This window comes from Carcharhinus amblyrhynchos, chromosome 12 (assembly GCF_965287045.1).
Source record: "Carcharhinus amblyrhynchos chromosome 12, sCarAmb.v2.hapA, whole genome shotgun sequence".
NCBI lineage: Eukaryota > Metazoa > Chordata > Chondrichthyes > Carcharhiniformes > Carcharhinidae > Carcharhinus > Carcharhinus amblyrhynchos.
This window is the reverse complement of record NC_137335.1, coordinates 3,009,035-3,033,893: the sequence shown is the minus strand read 5'-3', so window position 1 is coordinate 3,033,893 and position 24,859 is coordinate 3,009,035. Positions and strand designations below refer to the sequence as shown.

Sequence of the window (24,859 nt, the reverse complement as noted above, 5' to 3'; positions counted from 1 at the left end):
AATGTGACATTTTGTGGCCTGTAACAAATCAATTGTCTGATAAACTGAAATGAGAGGATAATTGTGCAATGAATGATCTATTTTTAATGCTGTCAGTATGATACAAATCACTACTTTTACTGTCAATAAAATTATTAACTCGCCTAAAACCATATAATCTTGTAACTATATTCTCTTTTTTTCAACGCAGTTAAATTTTAAGGACTCCTTTCTTAACTTGGCAACCACGTAACGTGTTTTTTTTTCAAATATATTTTTTTCACGTTTTTACTTTCTCGTTGCCTCACATTAGGACCCAACTCTTAAAAGTGCACAGGAGTCTGGAGGCTCTCAGGGTGAGAAAATTACGTGTCAGGATGCAGAAATTGATGGTTCAGCCCGAGGGCATTGCTTCTCTGCAATGCTAACTCCTAAGCAGTGGCCAAACATGCAGGGTTAGTGAGAGCACCTTTAGCTACGGTCATTAGCATAACGCTCTGTCCATTTGTGCCACTCGCGGTGCTGAAATATGTTTGTGTTTTGTGCTGGGGGAGAAAGAAAAGTGTAATTTCTTACAGATGAGCGGAGGGTGTAAATCTGAGTAAATCTCACGTAGGTGACTCCGTGCAGTCACTGTGAGTTTTCAAGTATACTGATGTTCTTTCGCCTCGGAATAATTTGGATTAACAGCTGACCTACATTTGCCAGCAACACTTTAATTTTAAAAGGACACATCCTTGTTCTCAAACCCCCTTCCCTGGATTCACGCCCTTCCCTATCTTGGTAACCTCTTTCGACCCCTCCAGCGCTGCAATTCTTCAGTTTAATCTGTGCTCCTACACGCCCTCCCCTCATTTCCATTGCTCCACCATTGGCGACCACGCCTGAGCCCCAAGTTGTGGAATTTTCCCTCCTAAACCTCTCTCTCTCTCTCTCTTTCTCTCTCTTGTCCTGGAAGGAACTCTTTAAAATCTACCTCTTCAATCAACCTTTCGGCAAACCTGCCCTGGAATGTCCTTAAATTGCTCTGCGCCAAGTTTTGTTTGAAAATAGGCCCTCGCACGTAAATACAGCAAGCTATCACATGAGTTGAAGTGACACTTGGAATCTTGCTGTGCTTTTTGAATGCCCTCCCCTCCGAACCCCCACTTCCTCCCCCCAACCACCTCCCCCCACCACCTCCCCTGGTCTCAGCTTAGGCATTATTGTGTTGTTCCTGCGGTCATTTAAGATGCTGCTTAATCTTCCCACCACCCATTCAATGGACTTAAGAATCCTGCTGGAAAAAAAACTTGTGCTAAAAAGGCAAGGCAACAGGAAGCTTTTACGCGGGGAAATTGCAGCTTGTGCCCTGAGCAGCAAACAATCAGCTGGGGAGATAAAGATGCAATGGAAATGGTATGCACTGGCCTTCCCAGCTTCCTGCAGGAGTTGACTTGTGAGCATGTGTGTCTCAGTGATACGGGCCACTGCTGCTGTTTTGCTTTTATTTACTTGAATGTATTTGTTCCTGTGGACAAGACCCTGCCGAGACAAAGAGCCAGGATAGCAAGAGGGAAGATTTGACATTGCTTAATGCCAGGTCTCTTTTATTCAGCACTTTATCAAACATATCCATCAAGGAGCCCTGCCTATTTTTTCAACTCCATGAGCTGCTCTGAGGATCGAATTACCTGTTTAAATATGTGCACTTCTTCATCTCGGAGATGCAACTTAGCAACAGAACTTACTGAAATCTTCCACCATCTTGTGTGTACTAAAGACTGCGCCAACACCATCTTTTGTCCTGCCCTCTCTCAGGCTGTATTTAATATCCTTCACCTTACAACAATTTAACTCCTCCAAGTCAATCTTAGGAATACTTTGTGTCAGGCATTTTCAATCTAACTCCCCAGCAATCTGAGTGAGGGGTCAGGTTATCCCCCTGTTTAAAACCCTCAATGGGTATCCATGTCAATAGGAGCCTCTTCAGCTCTGCGTTTGTTTGGCCAGGGTCACCCGCAGGTCAAGCTCTTTGCCAGTTGTGCACACAAAGCTCCTTACCCACCCTCCCAAGCCCCAACGAGGCTCACTCCATCTGCAGTGTCCACACCGGGGAGGGTTCCTAGCTTAGCAGGAACAAATAATCCCCGTCCGGTGAGTGCTCTGGGTTACAAATAAAAAGGTCAAACACTCTTTATCTGTAGCACCGAAATTCCCCAAACATGGGACCACTCCATGGTCCCTTTGGAGGAAAAAGATTTTGGATTTGCTGGAGACTCGGAAGATTTTAACCGTCCGCTTAAACAGGGTTAAAATCAAATCAGGAGATCTCTTTGGAAGCTTTTCACAATCTAGACTCATTCGAAAACAATTCAAACAAACGTGATCCACTTCTGGCCAAATAGGGGCATTTTCGCAATAACTTCATTGCGGTGTTAGCGTAAGCCTACTTGAGACACTAATAAATAAACTATTAAAATGCTGAATTAAACTCGTGCTTTAGCCCTTTCAGATAGGTTAATGCAATGACACTAATAGCATTACAGGTTCTAATTCTTGCTGCATGGGCTGAAATAGCCGGGAGTGGCATGGAGGGGAGGGGGGGTGGGGTGGCGAAAAGCAGCGGTGTATATTTTGTACAAGAAACTCAACAAGCATCCTGCATGAGAAAAATTATACTCTTAAGATTTGAAAAGATAAAATGAAGGAACAGGGGTATTGTTCACAGAACGTTGCACAGCACCGTATTAGCTTTAGTGTGGCATATGGAGCCTAGCAGTACTCAGTTTATCTTGATCTTCTTTTCAGGTTAAAATTAGCACAACACTGCAGCATTAGCCCACGACTCAGTTCAGCTCAGTCTTGATATTCTGCATCTCAATAATGCAAACTAATAGCGCCTGGCGCTCGGAGAGCGACACTTCAAACAGCATTCCTGTCCTCACTCGGGCAGCTAAACAGGGGTAAAAAGCGAGCAATTAAACTTTTGACCAGGATGCTCATTGCCGTCTCTGGGGCCGAGACGCTTTTAATTTTCGAAAGATTGGAATTGGCCGCAGCGTTCGAACGTTAAATGAGTTCATCAAATCCAAAATGGTTGGTGAGCGTTTTGATGTATCATTTAGGACAAAAGATGAAATGAAAGACGTCGGCAGCAGGTCAGTGTATCTGTTCAAACAGCGCAGGCAGTCACTAGCTTTGCTCCCTTAGAGGATCTAATGCGAGCGAATGATAATACAGACAATTGAAACAGGATCAAAAAGATACAGCTCATTCAGTTGATAGTTACCCATCTAATCTCCAAATCAAACACTAAAACAAACCCAGTAGGATTAGCTGTACAAAAATACACAGGCAGGGACTGAGAAAGGAGTTAAATTCTCTATCACATCACATCTAACACCGTGAGATTTCCCCTCTCTCTCTCTCTCACCATGCCTGCTCCACGTTGCTAGTCCAATCAGTTTAGAGACATATACACAATGTGTACGTGCTATCAGATCTTCCCTGGAAATGTGGCCAACGCGTATCAGATAGAGTCTTTCAGCACCTCTTGTTGCTTATAGACTAATTCTCATTCATTGCCACTCATTGCTTTATCGCCAAGATGCAATCCATCATGAGAAACAAAAAGATGGCTCTGGGTGATTACTGTCAACAACAAAAAAGCCAACACAACGTGTGCCCAGGGTAGTTGGAAAACAAAGTGTGAATTGCTTCTGAAAAAAAAACTGCTGGTGTGAGATTGATGTGCGATAAATACTAGGGCATACAGGCCCAGATTTTCCATCTTGAGCGAGCTACAGACAGGTGGGACAGACATTCTGCCCATCTGATTTCAATGAGCTTTTGTGACTTCCTGGAGTAAATCTAGCCTATATTAGGGTGGCCTACATAGACTGGATGTGGAGAGGATGTTTCCAATAGTGGGAGAGGCTAGAACTCAAGGGCACAACCTCAGAGTGAAGGGACGCTCCTTTAAAACAGAGATGAGGAGGAATTTCTTCAGCCAGAGAGTGGGGAATCTGTGGAACTCATTGCCACAGAAGGCTGTGGAGGCCAGATCACTGAGTGTCTTTAACACAGAGATAGATAGGTTCATGATTAATAAGGGGATCAAGGGTTATGGGGAGAAGGCAAGAGAATGGGGATGAGAATCATATCAGCCATGATTGAATGGTAGAGCAGGCATGATGGCCCAAATGGCTTAATTCTGCTCCTATCTCTTATGGTCTTATGATCTGCCAAGGATTGCAGAGAAGAGTGGAAAAAGAAGGTGCTTCAGGATTTGGGAAATCCAACAGGTTCTGTCAGTCCTCAAGAGCACTCTGTGATAGAATGTAGTATTAATTCCCTCCAGGCCGTACACCATCCTGATTTGAAAATGTGTCATCGTTCCGTCACTGGGTTAAAGTCCTGGAGCTCCCTCCCTAACAGCACTGTGGCTGTACCTACACCACACAGAATGCAACAGTGAGAAGGCAGCTCACCGCCACCTTCCCAATTGGAATGCACAATAAATGCTGGCCTAGTCAGCGACACCCACATCCTGTGAATGAATACAAAACAGAGAGGGTGGGGTGACTTAAGATTTAAAATTTCCTCCATAGAGCTTTGCAAAGTTGGATTTAATAAGATGCTAGGGTCCCTCACGTTACTGATGAAATGATATTTCTTCACTACCACCTTATTTAATTTCTGCATCCTTCTTTTAGAGACTTCAGCTCCAAAGAGTGTCTAGGGATTCTTCTTTATTCATTTGGGGGACATGGACATTTCTGGCTGGCCAGCATTTATTGCCCATCGCTAGTTGCCCTGGGAGGGCAGTTGAGAGTGAGCCACATTGCTGTGGTTCTGGAGTCACATGTAGACCAGACCGGGTAAGGGCGGCAGATTTCCTTCCCTAAAGGTCATTAGTGAACCAGATGGGTCTTTCCAACAATCGACAATGGTTTCATGGTTATCAGTAGATTCTTAATTATTTTTTATTGAATTCAAATCCACCATCTACTGTGGCGGGATTTGAACCCAGGTCCCCATAACATTAGTTGAGTTTCTGAATTAATAGCCTAGCATCAATACCACTAGGCCTCCCCAGATCTTTCACATCCACTTCAATGAGCAAGCAGTGCAGCATTACCTTACTGCTGCCCTGAAGGGTCAGTCTACATTATAGAATCCAGTACAGTACAGAAGGAGGCCATTCGGCCCATGGAGCCTGCACCGACAACAATCCCACACTATCCCGGTAACCCTGCATGTTTCCTCTGCTCATTCCTTTGAAACTAGGTCAATTTCGCTTAGCCAATCCACCTATCCTTGGACTGTGGGAGGAAACCGGAGCACCAGGAGGAAACTTACGCAGACACGGGGAGAAGGTGCAGACTCCACACAGACAGTGACCCAAGCTGGGAATCGAACCCGGGTCCCTGGCGCTGTGAGGCAGCGGTGCTAACCCACTGTGCCACCGTGAATGTGCTCAAGTCTTGAATTTTGCAGGAATGAGCACTGCACGAAACTTCCTCCTAACCTGTAATCACTGGGAAACTGAATGGGGGTGAACTCCCCTTTTGGACAATCACACGGGGTAACGTTTCAAAGTGACCACCCAAACACACATTTTCCTTTTGGGTTTTCTTTACTATAAACTATCACTGTGTGTGCGTGAAGAGGAGCCACCATGTGCCAGATCGAGCAAAAATGATGAAACAACTATCCACAAACAGCTTGACAACTTCACAATTGAGGAAATGATCCCCAATTTTCTTTGTGCCATTTTTCCATCTTGAACAGAGTACAATATTGGCGGACTGGAAGGATCCTGTGTTCTACGCTACATATCTTGCCATTTTCAGCCATATATTTTTGGCTGCACAAAATCTGAGGTCGACAGATCTTCCCTCGTTCGGAAATAAATCCAGTCACAAACAAGAACATGAAAGAGGAGCACTCCTGCTCACTCACTCCCGGGCTCAGCTCCGAGGCAGTCATTACCTTTCCTCTGTCTTGCAGCCCAAGTAAGTGAAATAATGGCTGGGATTCCCCAACCATTCACACCGGCGGGATTCTCTGATCCCACAATGGTGCTCTCCCTGCCACGGGTTTCCCAGCAGATTGGGGGTGGCTTCAATGGGAATCCCCATCGACAGCGGTGGGACCAGATGAGCCCGCCACCAGCAACCAGCACACTGCCCTCCCACCGCTGAGAAATGCACCAAGGATCGCCAGAGAATCTCGCTCAAGATGTATGTAGCTAAACTGATCTCCTACTTACCAGTTGCAATATGATGATGTCTCGATGATGAGAGCTTGAGACTTGTATGTTCAAAAATGAACTGTTTATTGATAGTCTGTAACTATTTACCATTTCAAGGTATGGTTACATGACCTGTAGATGTCGATATTAGACTGGGATGGGCACAGTAAGAAGTCTCACAACACCAGGTTAATGTCCTACAGGCTTATTTGGAATCATGAGCTTTCAGAGCACTGCTCCTTCATCAGGTGAGTCTCACCTGTTGGACTTTAAGCTGTTGTTCTAAGGTATGGTCATGTATTGAGCTGTTCACATAGGTAGGTTGCTTACTTCCCGAGTTCTGCTTTTAGACTAATCTCAGAGTCTCTTACCATGCGACTCTATACATCATACTGTGGGTAGTACCATTCTCCAGTCCCACATTACCACTTACTCAGCTGGGTCCCTTTACATTACAATGGCCTAAGAGCACATGTCACAACAAAAACTTCAAAAGTTTCCTTACAGTATAAGGCTTGAATCTTCAACCCTGATTAAGTTTCATGAACTATTCGTTCCAATGGGATATGGTGTTCATTTTAACTTGTGAGCAACTAAATTAAGAAACTCAATACTTTTGCACGTGAGTAGGTTTGAAATGTACTTGAACAAGGCCTCAATCCTGGGAGGGGCAACAGAACTGTCACTAATCAACAATTAATTAGTCTTTTTAATCCTTTTATAGTTTTATATGCTAAAATATAAAATGGAGTTCAATCAAAAGTTGCAAAACTTGAGGAAGTTAGATTTTTTTGTTAGACAGAAGATATTATGGGTTATGGAACCAAGTGAATTAAGATGGAATTAAGACACTGATCAGCCATGACCATACTGAACAGCAGAATAAGCTCGAGAGGCTGAGTGGCCTCCTATAGTATCGATGTAACAGGTTGGTGGGCTGAATGGTCTCCTTCTGTTCTCATGGGCTTTCCTATGTGGCACTGTGGCAAAGTGGTTATCACTGCTGTGTCACAGTGCCAGGAACCCCGGTTCGATTCCTAGCTTGGGTCACTGTCTGTGCGGAGCCTGCACATTCTCCCTGTGTCTGCGTGGGTTTCCTCCGGGTGCTCCGGTTTCCTCCCACAGTCTGAAAGACATGCTGCTTAGGTGCATTGGCCGTGCTAAATGCTCCCTCAGTTCAACTGATTAAACATTGGAGTGTTACGACTAGGTATTTTCACAGTAACTTTATTGCAGTGTTAATGTAAGCCTACTAATGACACTAATAAATAAACTTTATGTTCCTAGCACATAATCCAAATGGCCAAATAATTTTCATAGAGTCACAGAATCCCTGACAATGCAGTGAAAGGCCATTTGGTCCATTGAGTCTGCACTGACTCTCTGACAGAGCATCTTCGCCCCTGTCCGCCCCATCTGACCTATCCCCGTAACTCCAGTTATCTTGCTAATCTACACATCTTGGCACACTAAGGGGCACTTTAGCATGGCCAATCCACCTGACCGGCACATCGTTGGAGTGTGGGAGGAAACCGGAGCACCCGGAAGAAACGCACGCACAGGGAGAACGTGCAGACGCCACACAGACAGTCAACCGAAGCAGGAATCGAACCTGGGTCTCTGGCGCTGTGAGGCAGCAGTGCTAACCACTGTGCCACTGCCCAGCCCAGAGGTTACCTCTGCATTTTGCTGTGAACTATTAGTTAGGAGGGTGTTCAAAATATCAAGCTGCTTGAGTGTGAAGGCTATAATTGGTTTACTGCAGAACCTTGATCCACACTGGAAATGAAGCACCTTTGGAAATGAAGTTGTAAAATCGTGGTGTCCAATTTTCCCACAGCTCAGGTAGATGTTGACTTCAGCACTGGGAGCCGTTCTCAAAGCAAACCTGTGTGTTTTTCCTCTGGGAATTAAAAGCTTTCTCCCCCTCATAGCGCAACATCTCTCTCGTTATCAGTTGAACAGCAATAAAGCCATCAACTCCACCAACTAGTAAAAACAAGTCAAGGTCAATAAGTACTTGCATTTTCGTTTATCTTTGGGGGCATTTGCTACTGATATTCAGCTAGGTAATAAACAGTATGGCTGACAATTGCTCACAATAAACAAGTGATTTGAAAGCTATCACTGAATAGGAGGCAATTTCCAGCTAATCAAACAATCCTGTTCCAACAATTATAACGTGATGGCATCCATTTATGGAGACAATCAGCTGCCAATCTTTGCCAGCCCATCCCAACAAGTGAACCACTGAGAAAGTCACAGTCCAACTATACTCTGACCACCAGATTTTCAAAGATACCTCACAATGGAGGATGATAAAAACCTTACAAAGGTTTTAAAACGGTGATTGAATATACAATCCAGCCCACCGTAAAGTGGCAACGCTCTCTTAAAAAGTTTAAAGTTCACTTATTCGTCACAAGTAAGGCTTACATTAACACTGCAATGAAGTTATTGTGAAAATCCCCTGGTCGCCACACTCCAACGCCTGTTTGGGTACACTGAGGGAAAACTTAGCACGGCCAATGCACTCTAACCAGCACGTCTTTCAGACTGTGGGAGGAAACTGGAGCACCCGGAGGAAACCCATGCAGACACAGGGAGAACATGCAGACTCCGCACACACAGCGACCCAAGCTGGGAATCGAACCAGCGCCGTAAGGCAGCAGTGCTAACCACTGTGCCACTGACTAACCATTTTGCATTTCAATTTTTTTGATTCGGTTTGAATTGATTTATATTGTCACATGTATTAGTATACAATTAAGAGTATTGTTTCTTGCGTGCTATGCAGACAAAGCATACCATTCAGAGAGAAGGAAACAAGAGATTGTAGAATGTAGTCATAACTAGGATGTTTTAGAAGCATAGAACGAGAGTAAAAGATAGGATTAGAAGGTACGCTGAGCACAGCTTGCAAGATGTCACCTCGTTCTGACATCGTCTTAGAAAAAGAATGCCTTTGAGTGTCTTTAAGACAGAGATAGATAGCTATTTGATTAATAAAGGGATTGGGATTATGGGGAAAAGGCAGAAGAATGGGGATGAAAAAAATACCAGCCATGATTGAATGACGGAGCAGACTCGATGGGCCGAGTGGCCTAATTCTGCTCCTATGTCTTATGGTCTGAAGGTCTAAAAAGAAAAAAATTGAAAAAAATTCTTTGCAAGTGTGGCTTTGTTTTGATGAGTGGGGTATCTTTGTTGACCTCAGTTAATTGCAAATCAAGTTACCTCGTGTTTAAAGATAATTTGCTGATCAGGGCGTTGTACTGGAACAACAACTCAAAAGCAGTGTGATACTGTGCTAATACAGCCTCCTGGAGAAATCCCAGGCCAAATGCTGAGTTCTTGCTTCACTGAAATCCTTCATTTTCTGAATTCAGAGAGGGGAACTGGTATTTTAAAATCTGGAGCTCAGTCGCGTTATCAGATGGTATTTTTATAAAATAGGTGACCTGATTTTGGGTTCTCAGACTTTAGATTTCTATCGTGCTCCCGATTGTAGGCCACAAGCTTAAGAAATATCCAGCACTGCTTTGCAAAATACAACATCCAGGCGAATGAGAGAAACAGAGGAATGAAATAGAACGTGAAACCAGTGATTGAACTGTCCCAGACAATGGTCCTAGTTGCTCAAAAGCATGACCGCACAAAGTCTTCATGTAAGACCATAAGATGGGTGAGAAGAAGTAGGCCATTCGGCCCATCGAGTCTGCTCCGCCATTCAATGAGATCTGATGTCATAATCCTCAACTCCACTTGCCCACCTTATCCCCATGACCCTCAATTCTCTGACTGATTAAAAATCTGTCTGTCTCAGCCGTGAACATACTTAATGACCTTTTACAGCTCTGAATCAAAGAAGAATCATAGAATCTCTGCAAGTGCAGAAAGAGGCCATTCGGCCCATCGAGCCTGCACTGGTAACAATCTACCTAGGTCCTATCCCCATAACCCTGCTTATTTACCCCGCTAATCCCCCTGATTAGGGGGAAATTTAGCATGGCCAATCCATCGAACCTGCACACCTCTGTGATAAAGAATTCCATAAATTCAATGGGAGAAGTAATTCCTCCTCATCTCTGTCTTCGATGGGTGGCCTCTTACTCTGAGATTCTGCCCTCTGGTCCTAGACTCTCCCACAAGGGGACACAACCTCTCAGCATCGACCCTGTCAAAGCCCCCCGAGAATCCTTTCTGTCTTGATCAGCTCGCTTCTCATTCTTTGAAACTCCAATGAGTATAGTCCCAATCTACACACAACTTCCCTCATTAAAAACTCCCTACGTACGTGGGATAAACATAACGAACTTTCTCTGGACTGCCTCCAATGCCAGGTAATCTTTAGAAAACTATAAAATAAGGCAATAGTTCCCGCTGTCAAAATGTGTCAGAGTGTTGATTTCAGTTGAGGAAGTAGATTCTCCATCGATATCCCCTATCTGTCAGTTGCAGATCAGCCATGGTCTAATGAAATAGCAGCATGGCTTTGAGGAGCTGGATGATGGATCAGCCGTGATCCGATTGAATGGCGGAGCAGGCTCGAGGGGCCGAACGGCCTACTCCTGTTCCCATTTCTTGTGACCTTCTGTTCCTCTCTTTCTAATTGAGGGCCCACCTGATCTTTGACATCTCAGGGGAGGATGGATGAGGACGGGAACAAAATATCCCCATCTCCCTGTCATTATAAAGTATGCTGCTAAAATCCATTGCACTTCCCTCTGGTAGATTTACCGTTTGTGGTAAAGACAGGAGTTTGTGGGAATCAATTTCCCTAATGCAGTACAGCATTGTTTAGTCGATTAGCAGAGAAATACTAATTTTCAGGCCCTCGCTTGCGCTTTAGTGATTAGACTTGGTATTCAGCAGAATTTCGGCAGCTCAATGCCATTATTCACACCTGCAAAATCTCCATAAATGGGCTTTGTGGAAAATTTTCTGGAAAACATAATTTTACAGATGCACAAATGTGTGCTGAATAGGGGGCTAAATATCTCAACGCCAAGGTAGCGCACCATGGAAAATGAATTGTAGCCATAAGCTGAAAATTCAAGAACTCATTTGCAGAATATTCATATTCCACATTTGAGATTTAATACTCTGCATCTCAAATATCTTAACCCCTCACTTGTAAAATTCACACAGCACAACGGTGGCACAGTGGTTAGCATGGCTGCCTCACAGCAACGGGTTTCGATTCCGGCCTCGGGCCACTGTCTGTGTGGAGTCTGCATGTTCTCCCCGTGTCTGTGTGGGTTTCCTCCAGGTTTTCTCCCACAGTCTGAAAGATATGCGAGTTAGGTTGATCGACCCTTAGTGTCAGGGGGATTAGCAGGGTAAATGTGTGGGGTTACGGGAATAGGGCCTGGGTAGGATAATAGTTGGTGCAGATTTGATGGGCCAAATGGCCACCTTCTGTACTGTAGGGATTCTACAATTCTACATCACTTCATTTACCAGAACTTTAAATATAAAGCGCAGCGCTTACAAATCTACCTGTAATTTTTAAATAATCACGCAAACACCATATACATAGTTTGTAATAACACATTTCATGCAGAGCTCCCATTTGAAGAGGGTGCAGGTTACATGTGCGAGCACAGTTTAGTGGCACACTCCATTACGTTTAGGCATTTTGAATTTGTATTTGTCTTGTCACCTCATTTGCAGCTGTTACCAGGGGACTGGGTAATGATGTACCAAGCACACATTCAACAACAAGCACTTAACCTGAGGGAACAAAATGCTGATCACTGAGATTGGGGATGTTCCAGAGCTCAAAACTCTGAGGGATAACTTGCCCCGAGATCATCTTTGGGCATGAATGGGTGTCGCATGCACCAGAGGAGCGACCACCTGAAATTGGTCTCCCAAGCTCATGGCGACCATCCAAATAGGGTGGCACGGTGGTTAGCACTGCTGCCTCACAGCGCCAGGGATCCGGGTTCGATTCCTGGCTTGGCTCACCGTCTGTGCGGAGTCTGCACGTTCTCCCCGTGTCTGCATGGGTCTGGTTAGGTGCATTGGGCCAGGCTAAATTCTCCCTCAGTGTACCTGAACAGGCGCTGGAGTGTGGTGACCTGGGAATTTTCACAGTAACTTCATTGCAGCGTTAATGTAAGCCTACATGTGACTAATAAATAAATAAATTTTAAAGTGATCTGTCTATCACTGTCTGTCACATCCCGAGAGCCAGCTGCCCACTCTGGCCCCCTGTAATTAGAGCAAGGCTCCTAAGGCAAGTCCTGAGGGAGGGTTAAAGAACAGCGAGAGAGAGAGATGGGCCAGGGGATGCGATGGGAGCGGGGAGTAACAGTGATCTTATAGACGTGTTAAATAGCAGGAGGAGCGTTTTAGCTCCCCTGGCTCCATTTCGTATGGAAATCATTCATTTTCAAAAGCATCCTTTTCTACTGACAGTCTCCAGCAATCTTTAAAGAAAAATGATGGTTTGACCATAATGAGACCACACCCTAACCCAAGACCAGGTAAACGGTAAAGTCACCATTGTCCCAAATGACCATTGGCTGCTGTCCCCTTTGCAGGGGAGTACTGACTGGTGGTGATTTAACCTGAGGGTCACTACACCTGAAGTGAGAGGGAAGGTTGAGAAGACGGGGCCTCCCTAAATAACCTCAGCAGATACAGGAATTGAACCCATGCTATTGGCTTTGCTCTGCATCACTAACCAGCCATCCAGCCAACTGAGCTAAGCCAGCCCCCAGGCCAGGTAACCCTGAGACCACACCTGATCTACTCAGGGCAAGTGGATCTCCAGAATGGGTCCTACAACATCATAGAAACCCCACAGTGCAGAAAGAGGCCACCCGGCCCATCGAGTCTGCACTGACCACAATCCCACCCAGGCCCCATCCCCCTCCCTTTCCCTACATATTTTACCCACTAATCTCTCTAACCTACCTCAGGACACTAAGGGGCAATTCTAGCGAGGCCAGTCAACCTAATCCGCACATCCTTGGACTGTGGGAGGAAACTGGGGCACCCAGAGGAAACCCACGCAGACACGCGGAGAATGTGCAAACTCCACACAGACAGTGACCCGAGCCGGGAATCGAACCCAGGTCCCTGGCGCTGTGAAGCAGCAGTGCTAACCACTGTGCTGCTGTGCCGCCCAAAAGACATGCTCAAAGGACCTGGCATCCAAAGATGTGCGGGTTAGGTTGACTGGTCATGCTAAGTTGCTACTTAGTGTCAGGGGATAAGTAGGGTTACGGGGATAGAATCTGGGTGGGAATGTGGTTGGTGCAGACTCAATGGGCCGAATGGACTCCTCCTGTATTGTAGGATTCTGTGATTCCTCTGCTGCATCCCCGATTAAACTGCCTTGCCAAGATGTGTAGGTTAGTGGGATAAATACTTGGGGTTATGGGGAACAGGTCTGTGTGGGATTGCCCTTAGTGCCAGGGGGTATTCAATAGGGTTACAAGGATAGGGCCTGGGTGGGATTGTTGTTGGTGCAGACTCAATAGGCTGAATGGCCCCCATCTGCACTGTAGGGATTCCATGATTCTATGAAAAATACACTGTGGTCCCATTGACATTACAGAGCCTCAATTTGCACAAAGGGACAAGCCTGCTTTAGACATCTCATATCTGCATAAACCCTGAGGGTAACTATAGAAAATGGCTGGGATGCTAAGTATAGATTTTGCAGTGTTTTATACTGCCCAGGCTGACTCTTTCCTCTGTGGTGCTAAGTAAGCAGAGAGTGACGGAAATGCAAAACTCTCCCATGAAAAGCAGTAGGAAGCCAATTCAATTCAAGAACGTAACTCAGCAGGATTTTTGTTGTGCAAGGAGGGAGCAAGACATGGGGCGAAGGCAGCTGGATAAAGCGAAGATACAGATCAGCGATGATCTCACTGAATGAATCATAGAATTCTTATAGCGCAGAAGGGAGAGGCGATGGCCCAGTGGTAATATCGCTGGATATTAATCCAGAAACGCAGCTAATGTTTTGGGGACCCGGGTTCAAATCCCACCGCGGCAGATGGTGGAATTTGAATCCAATAAAAAAAAAATCTGGAATTGAGAATCGACCATAAAACCATTGGAAAACCCCATCTGGTTCACTAACGTCCTTCAGGAAATGAAATCTGCCATCCTTACCTGGTTTGGCCTACAATGTGGCTCCAGAGCCACAGCAATGTGGTTGACTCTCAACTACTCTCCATGGTCAATAAATGCTGGCCAGCCAGTGACGCCCATGTCCCATGAATAAATAATTTTTAAAAAAGGCCATTTGGCCCATCAAGTCTGCAATAATTATCCCACCCAGGCTCTATCTCCCATAAGTACACATACATTTCTCATGGCTAACCCACCTAACCTACACAACTTTAGACCCTAAGGGACAATTTAGCATTGGACAACCAACCTAACCCAAGTGTTGGAGCACCCAGAGGAAACTCACGCAGACATGGGGAGAACATGCAAATGCACACCGACAGTAACCCAAAGCCAGAATTGAACCAGGATCCCTGGCGCTGTAAGGCCGCAGTGCTAACCACTGTGCCATGTGAATGGTGGAACAGGCTTGATGGACTGAATGGACTAATCCTGTTCCTGTATCCTTTGATACTGCACATGTACAACAAGGGTTAACAGACGCAGTGTGCACAATGGTACGGGGGTAGATAAGGGTTTCCCTCTCGATAACGAAAAAGATGATAAGGCCACAAAGCAAAGGTTTATCAAAAGTACCACAAGCACCGCGATTCACTGTTAACCTCTGGTTACGTAGCCAGCTCCACCAAATGTTTTATGAAAGCGGTGATGGTAGGGGTCGGCTGCACGGTGAAAGCTGTGTCTCCCCTCAGAGCTGGTCATATTGAGCTGAAACAATCCTGTGACAATAACACCAGTAAAGGTCAATCAAAGACAGGCTAAAGCATCCGCAGCCTGGATGACCTTCTAAGCTTGTGACAAATTGCCATCAGTCGATGGCTGCTAATGACAACTGCACTCACGGTGATCAATTGTTTTATTTAAAGAGAGGCCGAAAGCATGCTTACAGGTCAGGCTGTTTCACCTCTGGACTTGCTCAATGGAAAAAGCGGATTTTCCTCCATTTGCTGGGAGCACTAAATCATCAGCAAGTTCTTTCTCTTCCTCATTCTACACACACACACACACATACCCCTCCACACACACACACACATACCCCTCCACACACACATACCCCTCCACACACACACACACATACCCCTCCACACACACACATACCCCTCCACACACACTCACACACACCCCTCCACACACACACACACACATACCCCTCCACACACACACACACACATACCCCTCCACACACACACACACATACCCCTCCACACACACACATACCCCTCCACACACACACACACATACCCCTCCACACACACACACACACACCCCTCCACATACACACACACATACCCCTCCCCACACACACACACACATACCCCTCCACACACACACACACATACCCCTCCACACACACACACACATACCCCTCCACACACACACACACATACCCCTCCACACACACACACACATACCCCTCCACACACACACACACATACCCCTCCACACACACACACACATACCCCTCCACACACACACATACCCCTCCACACACACACATACCCCTCCACACACACACACACATACCCCTCCACACACACACACACACATACCCCTCCACACACACACACACACACACACCCACACACACCCCTCCACACACACACACACACACCCCTCCACATACACACACACACACACACACACACAAACAGCTCCACATACACACCCCTCCACACACACACACACCCCTCCACACACACACACACACACAAACACCTCCACACACACACCCCTCCATACACACACACTAACACATACACCCCTCCACACACACACACACACACACACACACACACACACCCCTCCATACACACACACACCCCTCCACACACACACAAACACCTCCACACACACACCCTTCCATACACACACACACTAACACATACACCCCTCCCCACACACACACACACATACCCCTCCACACACACACCCCACCACACACACACACACACACTCCCCTCCACACACACACACCCCTCCATATGCACACACACACCTCCATACTCACACACACACACCCCTCCACACACACACACCCCTCCACACACACACACACCTCCATACACACACACCCTTCCGCACACACACACACTCCTCCATACACACACATACACACATCCTTCCACACACACACACACACACACACACACATACCCTTCCACACACAAACATATACAGAGTCCCCTCCACACACACACACATATGTACACCCCTCCACACACACACACACAGACACCCCTCTGCACACACGCGTACACACATACACACTCTCCCCCTTCACATACACACAAACACCGCCCCACACACATATACATCCCCCTCCATACACACACATCCCCCTCCATACACACTCACACAACCCTCCATACACACACACACATAACACCCCCCTCCACACACACACACACACCACACACACACACACGCAAATCCACTCACACACTCACATGCACACACACACCACCCCGCACACACACACACAATCCCACACACTCAGTCTCACACACACACACACACACACACACTCTCTCTCTCTCACACACTCTCTCTCTCTCACACACACACACACATCACTGCAGGCCCCTGCAGCCTCGCAGAAACACACAGCTTTTTGGATATATACAGTGAAGTGGGGAATAATCTGTCCCCGCTGATATCACAGCATTACAGTATACAGCTTCAAACTGGTGAAAGAGTACCAAGCACACGGATGGCTGCCCATCAATAGTCTTGTCGACACAATGATTTCTGTGATGTTTAAGTGGCATCTTTTGTCAGTCCTGTGTCTCTATTCGAACTCTTCAGGATCACGGCCACAGGGATTTGCCTTTATCAGATACCTGCCTCTGCTCACCGGGAACCCACTTTCTTCCATTACTTTCAGCCTACAGCCACGTACAATAAAGCTCCGGCATGTTTCATCCTGTGATTATCGAATGAGGGAAGGCCACACTTAGCACTGTGAGATGTCTCTGCAACATTGTTCCAGTGCACAAGCAGGCCAGCCGGGGAACCCCAGCCCCACTCAGGCTGCCCGGCCTTTCCTGGTTGGTTCCCTCCCTCCCTAACTCCCTCTCTCTTTCCCTCCTCACCTCTCTTCCTCCCTCCCTCCCAACCTCTTTCCACCCCCCCTCCCCTCCCTCCCTCTCTTCCCCACCTCTCTCCCTCTCTTCCATCTTCCCTCCGCATCTCTCTCCTTCCCTCCCACCCCACCTCTCTCCCTCCCCCTCTCCCCACCTCTCTCTTCCCTCCCTTCCACCCTTCTTCCTCCTCTCCCTCTCTCTCTCCCTCCACCCCTCTCTCCCTTCCTTCCCTCCATTCCTCTCTTCCCTCCTCCCCACGCCACCCCACCCCCCCCCTTCCTTCCTTCCTTCCCTCCCTCCCTCTCCCTCTCCCTTCCCACCTTTCCCCAGCCCCTGAGTCTGTTGTATCTTCCCGTACGTTTTAATACTTGGGTGTTAGGTTGTCTGTCAGATGTCACTCTGTGCGTCTGTGTGACAGAGAGGCTGAGCAGAGGTTGGGGAAAGTGTGTGTGTAAAATCCCCTCCACCCAAATCGACCACAGGGAAAGTGCTCCAGGTTTGACTTCTGACAAAATGGAAGTGGGTCGATGGCTAACGTGTCCTGGTCATGTACTTGTGCACTGTACCCAGGGCGGTGTTTCAGCTCTCTTTAGCTGAAGTATATTCACAATATTAATCCTAAACTGGCAAACAGAGCAGTCAAACCATTCGCGCTGTCCTCCTGTCCCAGCTGGCCCAATAGATACAGAAGAGTGAGGAAAAAAATCCCATCGGGAAATATGAAAAAATTCCTTCACTCAGAGAGTGGTCAGAACCTGCAACTCACTGTCACCTCCATAGACCTTCAGGAGAAAACCAAATAAGACCATGGGATATAGGAGCAGAATTAGGCCATTCGGCCCATCAAGCCTGCTCCACTATTCTATCATGGCTGATATGATTCTCATCCCCATTCTCCTGCCTTCTCCCCGTAGCCCCTGAACCCCTTATTGATCAAGAACATCTCTATCTCTGTCTTAAAGACACTCAGTGACCTGGCCTCCACAGTCTTCTGTGGCAAAGAGATTCACCACTCTCTGGCTGAAGAAATTCCTCCTCATCTCTGTTTTAAAGGAGTGTCCCTTCACTCTGAGGTTGTGCCCTCATGTTGTAGTCTCTCCCACTAGTGGAGATGTCCCCTCCACGTCCACTCTATCCAGGCCTCTCTGTATGCTGTAAGTTTCAATTAGATTCCCACCCCATCCATCGAATACAGACCCAGACTCCTCAACCACTCCTCATATGACAAACCCTTCATTCCTGGGATCATTCTTATGAACCTCCTCTGGACCCCCTCCAAAGTCAGTGCATCCTTCTTTCCTTAGGTAGGCCCAAAGCTGTTCACAATATTTCAAATGGGGCCTGACCAGAACCTAATACAGCCTCAGCAGTACATCCCTGCTCTTGTAATGTAGCCCTCTAGAAATGAATGCGAACATTGAATTTGCCTTCCTAACTGCCAGCTGAACATGAGAGGATTTGTGAAGGGAGGGTTCTGGTTGACAAATGTAATCAAATTCTTTAGGAGGTAATCAGGAGGGTTGATGAGGGTCAAGCCTTTGATGTGGTCTGCATGGACTTTAGCAAAGCTTTTGGTAAGGTCCCTGATGGCAGACTGGTCAAGAAAGGAAGGACCCATGGGATCCAAGGCACGCTGGCACATTGGATCCAAAACTGGCTGAGAGGCAGGATGAGGAGATGCCAGCGTTGGACTGGGGTGGGCACAGTAAGAAGTCTCACAACACCAGGTTAAAGTCCAACAGGTTTATTTGGTAGCACAAGGAGGAGCGCTCTGAAAGCAAGCGGCTTGTGCTACCAAATAAACCTGTCGGACTTTAACCTGGTGTTGTGAGATTTCTGACTTTGAGAGGCAGGGAGCAGAGGGTGATGGTCAAGGGATGTTTCTGTGACTGAAAGTCTGTTTCCAGGGGGGTTCCGCAGGGCTCGGTGCTGAGGTCCTTGCTAGTTGTGACGTACATTAACGATCTGGACTTAAATGTAGGGGGTACGATCAAGAAGTGTGTGGGTGACACGGAAATTGGTCCGTTGGTCGATAGTGAGGAGGATAGTGCAGACTGTAGGATGGTATCAGTGGATTGGTCAGGGGAGCAAAGCAGTGGCAAATGGGATTCAACCCAGCAAAGGGTGAAGTAATGCACTTGAGGGGGGGGCACTAACTCGGCAAAGGATTAGACTAGGAATGGTAGGACCCTGGAGAGTACTGAAGATCAGAGAGACCTTGGAATGTATATCCACAGATCCCTGAAAGTAGTGGGCCAGGTAGATAAGGTGATTAAGAAGGTTTATGGGATACTTGCCTTTATCAGCCGAGACTTAGAATACAAGTGCAGGGAGTCCATGCTGAAACTGTCTCAAACACTGGTTAGGTCACAACTGGAGCACTGTGTGCAGTTCTGGTCACCACATTATATGGAGGATGTGGAGAGGGTGGGGAGGAGATTTACCAGGATGCTGCCTGGGCTGGAAGGATTGAGCTACGAGGAAAGATCGAATAGGCTGGGGGTGTTTTCATTGAAGCAGTGAAGTTTGAGAAGGAATCTGATGGAGGTGTAACGGATTGTGAGTATAGATTATGTGGCTTTTTTCCATTAGTAGAGGGGTCAATAACCAGAGATTTAAGGAAAGGGGTAGAAGGTTAAGAGAGGAGATGAGGAGAAACCTTCTCCCTCAGAGGGTGGGGGAGTCTGGAACTCTCTGCCTATCAGGGTGGTTAAGTCAGAAACTCTCAGAATATTTAAGAAGTATTTAGATATTCATTTGCGTAGCCGTAACCACCAGGACAATGGGCCAAGCACTGGAAAATGGGATTAGTAGTCAGATCTTTGTTAACCAGAATGGACATGATGGGCCAAATGGCCTCCTTCTGTGCTGTGAATGTCTATGAATATCTTTGGGTAACACAGTAGCTAGCACTGCTGCCTCGCAGCACCAGGGACCAGGGTTCAATTCTGGCCTCAGGTCACTCCATGTGGAGTCTGCACGTTCCCCCCCCCCACCATGTCTGTGTGGGGTTTCCTCCGGGTGCTCCGGTTTCCTCCCACAGTCCAAAGATATGCGGGTTAGGTGGATTGGCCGTGCTAAATTGCCCCTTAGTGTCGGGGGACTAGTTAGGGTAAATGTATGGGGTCATGGGGATAGGTCCTGGGTGGGATTGTGGTCAGTGCAGACTTGATGGGCCAAATAGCCTCCTTCTGCACTGGAGGATACTACGATCCTATGAAAAGGAAATAGAAAGATACACTGAAAGGCTGAGATGGAATAGGGGAGAGTCATGTGGAGTATAAAGACCAGCACAGCCTAGTGGGGCTGAATGGCCTGTTTCTGTGCTGTATGTTCCCTTTAATTCCACGACCATTTTTTTGTTGCTGAACTTGTCAATATGGAGAAGTACTTTCACCTTGTGGTTGCATTTTGCTTCAGACTGCAAGCACCTAATTGATGAGAATAGATATTTTATCAGTATTAGACACAGGCAAATTGTCCGTGCTTCTTGCTTTGATAAGGTTTAACGTGGTGACAACTGTGACACCAGTTTCAGATTTCTCCCTGAAAATCCACAGCTCGTTTTGCAAATTAAAAGTCCTTGAAGGTCTGATTGGAGATGCTCACATGTTCTGTACAAAGGGGGGGAAAGGCAGAGTGAGCTTGGGCAATCCTTTAGCCAAGTGATGATTGGAAGAATGTGAAAAATGAAGTGTCAGATTGGTCGATAAAGAGCAAAGGTCAAGGGGATCTTCAGCCTAAACTCGGCACAAAATTTGCTCATTAAGACACCCAATCATCACCTTCCCTTCCACCTATCCTATTAGTCATGAGCTATCTGAATGTTTCTGTGCTGGCCCTTGTGCTCTGATTACTTCCTTCATGTAAAAAGCAAGCTGCTATCTCCAGTAAATCGTTGCTCACTCACCTGGAACGTAATATGGACCCTTTTCCTCATCCCGATCTGTCTGTTAGCTTCCCAGGGCCTCAAATAACCTTAATGTTCCCTTCAATAATAAATGGAGTTGCTTTTTGCCTCTGGTTTACCACATACAGCCCAACCCCCACCCCCATCCATTTCTCACACACACACACACACACACACACACACGCACACACACATCCCTCTGACACACACACACACACACACACCCCCTCTCACACACACACACACACACCCCCCTCACACACACACACACACACCCCCCCCCCTCACACACACACACACACACACACCCCCCTCACACACACACACGCACACGCACATTCCCCTCACAGACACACACACACCCCTCACACACACACACACATCCCCCTCACACACAAACACACACACGCATCCAACACACACATACCCAACACATACACATATGTACCTCTCACACACACATATACCTGACACACACACATACCAACACTTATGCACACCCCACACACACACACCCATCCCACACACGCCCCTTCCACATACACACACACAAAACCCCTCACACACTCTCATCGCTCACACACTACACCCCATACACACACACATACATATACACACACACAGTCACCCAACCACCCCCCTCCCACTCCATACACAATGTCACCTCACACACAGACACACACTCACACAGCACACATACACACTTTACACACTCAGACTGCACACACATTTACCTTCACACTGTGCACACACACATTGCACGCACACACTGCACACACACTCACAATGCACGCACATACTGCACACATAACAGACACATGCACTCACTACGCACAAACACACCCAGTGCACATACTCACACTGTATATATACAGTATACACACACACACACACACACATACAATGGACACTCACTGCACACACACACACTTGTTCCATGCACTCACACATACTGCACACTCAAACTCCAGTTGCAACAAGACCTGGACAATATCCTAGTTTAGGTTGAATTATGTTATTAGTAACAGAATAATACCAGACAGCGACCATCTCCACCAAGGGAGGATCTAAACATGACCAATAGACAACTCGTGACATTACCATCACTGAGTCCCCCACCATCAATATCCTGGGGAGTACCATTGACCAGAACTGGACTACCAGAGCAGATCAGAGGCTGGGAATCCTGCAATGAGTAACTCACTTCCTGACTCCCAAAAGCCTATCCACTATCTACAAGGCACAAGTCAGGAGTGTGATGGAATAGTCCCCTCGTGCCTGGATGGGTGCAGCTCCAACAACACTCAAGAAGCTCCACACCATCCAGGACAAAGCAGCCCCGCTTGATTGGCACCTCGTACTCAAACATTCACTGCCTCCAGCAGCAATGCACGTTAGCAGTGGTGTGTACCATCCATAAGATGCACTGCAGGAACCCAAAAGCTTCTGAGCCTGAACCTTCTAAAACCATGATCTCACCACGTGGAAAGGTGAGGGCAGCAGGTACCTGGGAACACCCCCACCTGCAAGTTCCTCTCCAAGTCACTCACCATCCTGATTTGGAAATATATTGGCCATTCCTTCACAGTCGCTGGCTCAAAATCCTGGAACTCTCTCCCTAACAGCACTGTGGATGTACCTACACCACATGGCCTGCAGCAGCTCAAGAAGGCAGCTCACCATCACCTTGTCAAGGACTATTTGGGGTGTTGAATATCTGCTGGCCTAGCCAGCGACGCCCACGTCACATGAATAAAAAAAGACAATGACAATGCTCTGAAACCATTATTTTTAAAAAGTCAGAGTTTTACACCTCCCAAACAGAGTTTATTTGCAGAAACATTTAGCTGCCAGAGAAAGCAAACTATTAGCTTTGAGCAGTTTCTTCAAAGTTCAGTAGCACAAAAACAGATTTGAAAAGTAATGACTGAAAGACATTAATCCCATAATACAGACTAAACTCACTCAAGCGGGACATGAACAACCCACATCATCATTCTTCACTAATAGTGAACTATTTGTGTATGTATATATGTGTGTGTGTGTCTGTGTCTGTCTGCATATGTCTGCCAGTGTGTGTTTGTGTGTGTCTTTGTCTGTGTGTGGCCTTTCTGCATGTGTCTGTATGTGAGTGTGTGCGTGTTTGCATATGAGTGTGAGATTGTGTGTGTATGTTTGTGTGTGTGTTTGGGTGTATATGAGTGCGTATGTGTGTTTGGGTGTATGTGTGTGTGTGTGGATGTGTGTATGTGTCTGTATGTGTGTCTGTACTTGTGTATACGTGTCTGTGGATGACTGTATTTAAGTGTCTATGTTTGTGTGTGTGTGTGTGTTTGTGTTATACAGGTCTCAGTACAATCTGGGTGCAGTAAATCTCATATCTAACTGACAGCTAACAATGAAATAGTTACCATGTTGTGAAGTGCTAGAATCTGTCACAACGGTGTGATATTGTATATTCCATTTTCATCAAAATCCATATCAAACCTACGCAATTCCCAGCCTTGTTCCATCCACACTCGGTAAGAGTATCAATTTAAACTCACAGACAGAAACTGACCATGAAGCTGCTGATTTGATTCTTATTGTGTGATATTATCTGGTCTCAGTGGGGATAATGATGTGAACAGTAAACCTGTCTTCGAGTTATCCTCCACATATCCAGGGGAAGAGCTCAGTCATCTCCATTGCCTTGTAACAGTCTTTGCCTTTCCCAGGGTCAAATTCCCACTCCATTCCCTCAATCCTCCCCCACTCACCCTCCATTCACCCCTCTGCTTTCATCTCCTCCATCCCCTTCACACTCCCCCCAGTCACCCCCTCCTCTCACTCCCCCTTCATTCACCCCCTCCATTCACCTCCTTTCATTCACCCTCTCCACCCCCTCCCTTCCATTCCCACTCCACTCCCCCTCCACTCACTCTCCTCCACCCCCTCCCCTCCACTCCCCCTCCCCTCAGTCTCCTCCACTCACTCTCCCTCCACTCCCCCTTCACTTACTCCCCTCACCCCTCCACTCACTCCCCCTCCACCCCCTCCCTTCACTCCCTGTCCCTCCACTCCTCCTCTTCTCCATTCCCCATCACATTCACTCCCTCCTCCACTCATCTCCCCACCATTCCCTCTATTCCATTCTCCCCCCACCACCCCCATTCTCCTGTCCCTCCCTCTCCTCTCTTCTTCCACTCCTCCCCTCCCCTCCTATCACTCTCTCGTCTAACTCTCCCTCCACTGAAAAGGAGAGGAAAAAGGCACATCATTAGCACGCGACCTTTCGAGTTTATGCCTCTGGCATTAATACCTCAAGGTCTATTCGGTTTTTCTCAAAGCTTTTGTCAAACTGCAGAGTAATGGTTTTGTCTCTTACCTGGTTCGCTGCTGTTGTCCCCACTGTGTGACGTGTGACCCCCACTGGAAGGTCCGGGCGTGCCCCCTGAGCGTGTTGATGCTGTGTCATCGTGATCTCTATTCCATGTCTGGAGGAGGGAATGGCAC

The 24,859-nt window shown here is 46.9% G+C and overlaps 1 protein-coding gene across 4 annotated transcripts in view; it reads right to left on the bottom strand.

Annotated features, from left to right (window-relative positions):
• The window catches only part of LOC145350738 (homeobox protein Meis1), a 227,484-nt gene that overhangs the window by 165,350 nt on the left and 37,275 nt on the right, over positions 1-24,859 (bottom strand). For all 4 annotated transcript variants that reach the window (XM_080199986.1, XM_080199984.1, XM_080199987.1 and 1 more), the window contains one exon: positions 24,732-24,840. In XM_080199986.1, coding sequence (XP_080056112.1) covers positions 24,732-24,840 — 109 coding nt within the window. The remainder of the gene's footprint in view (positions 1-24,731; positions 24,841-24,859) is intronic.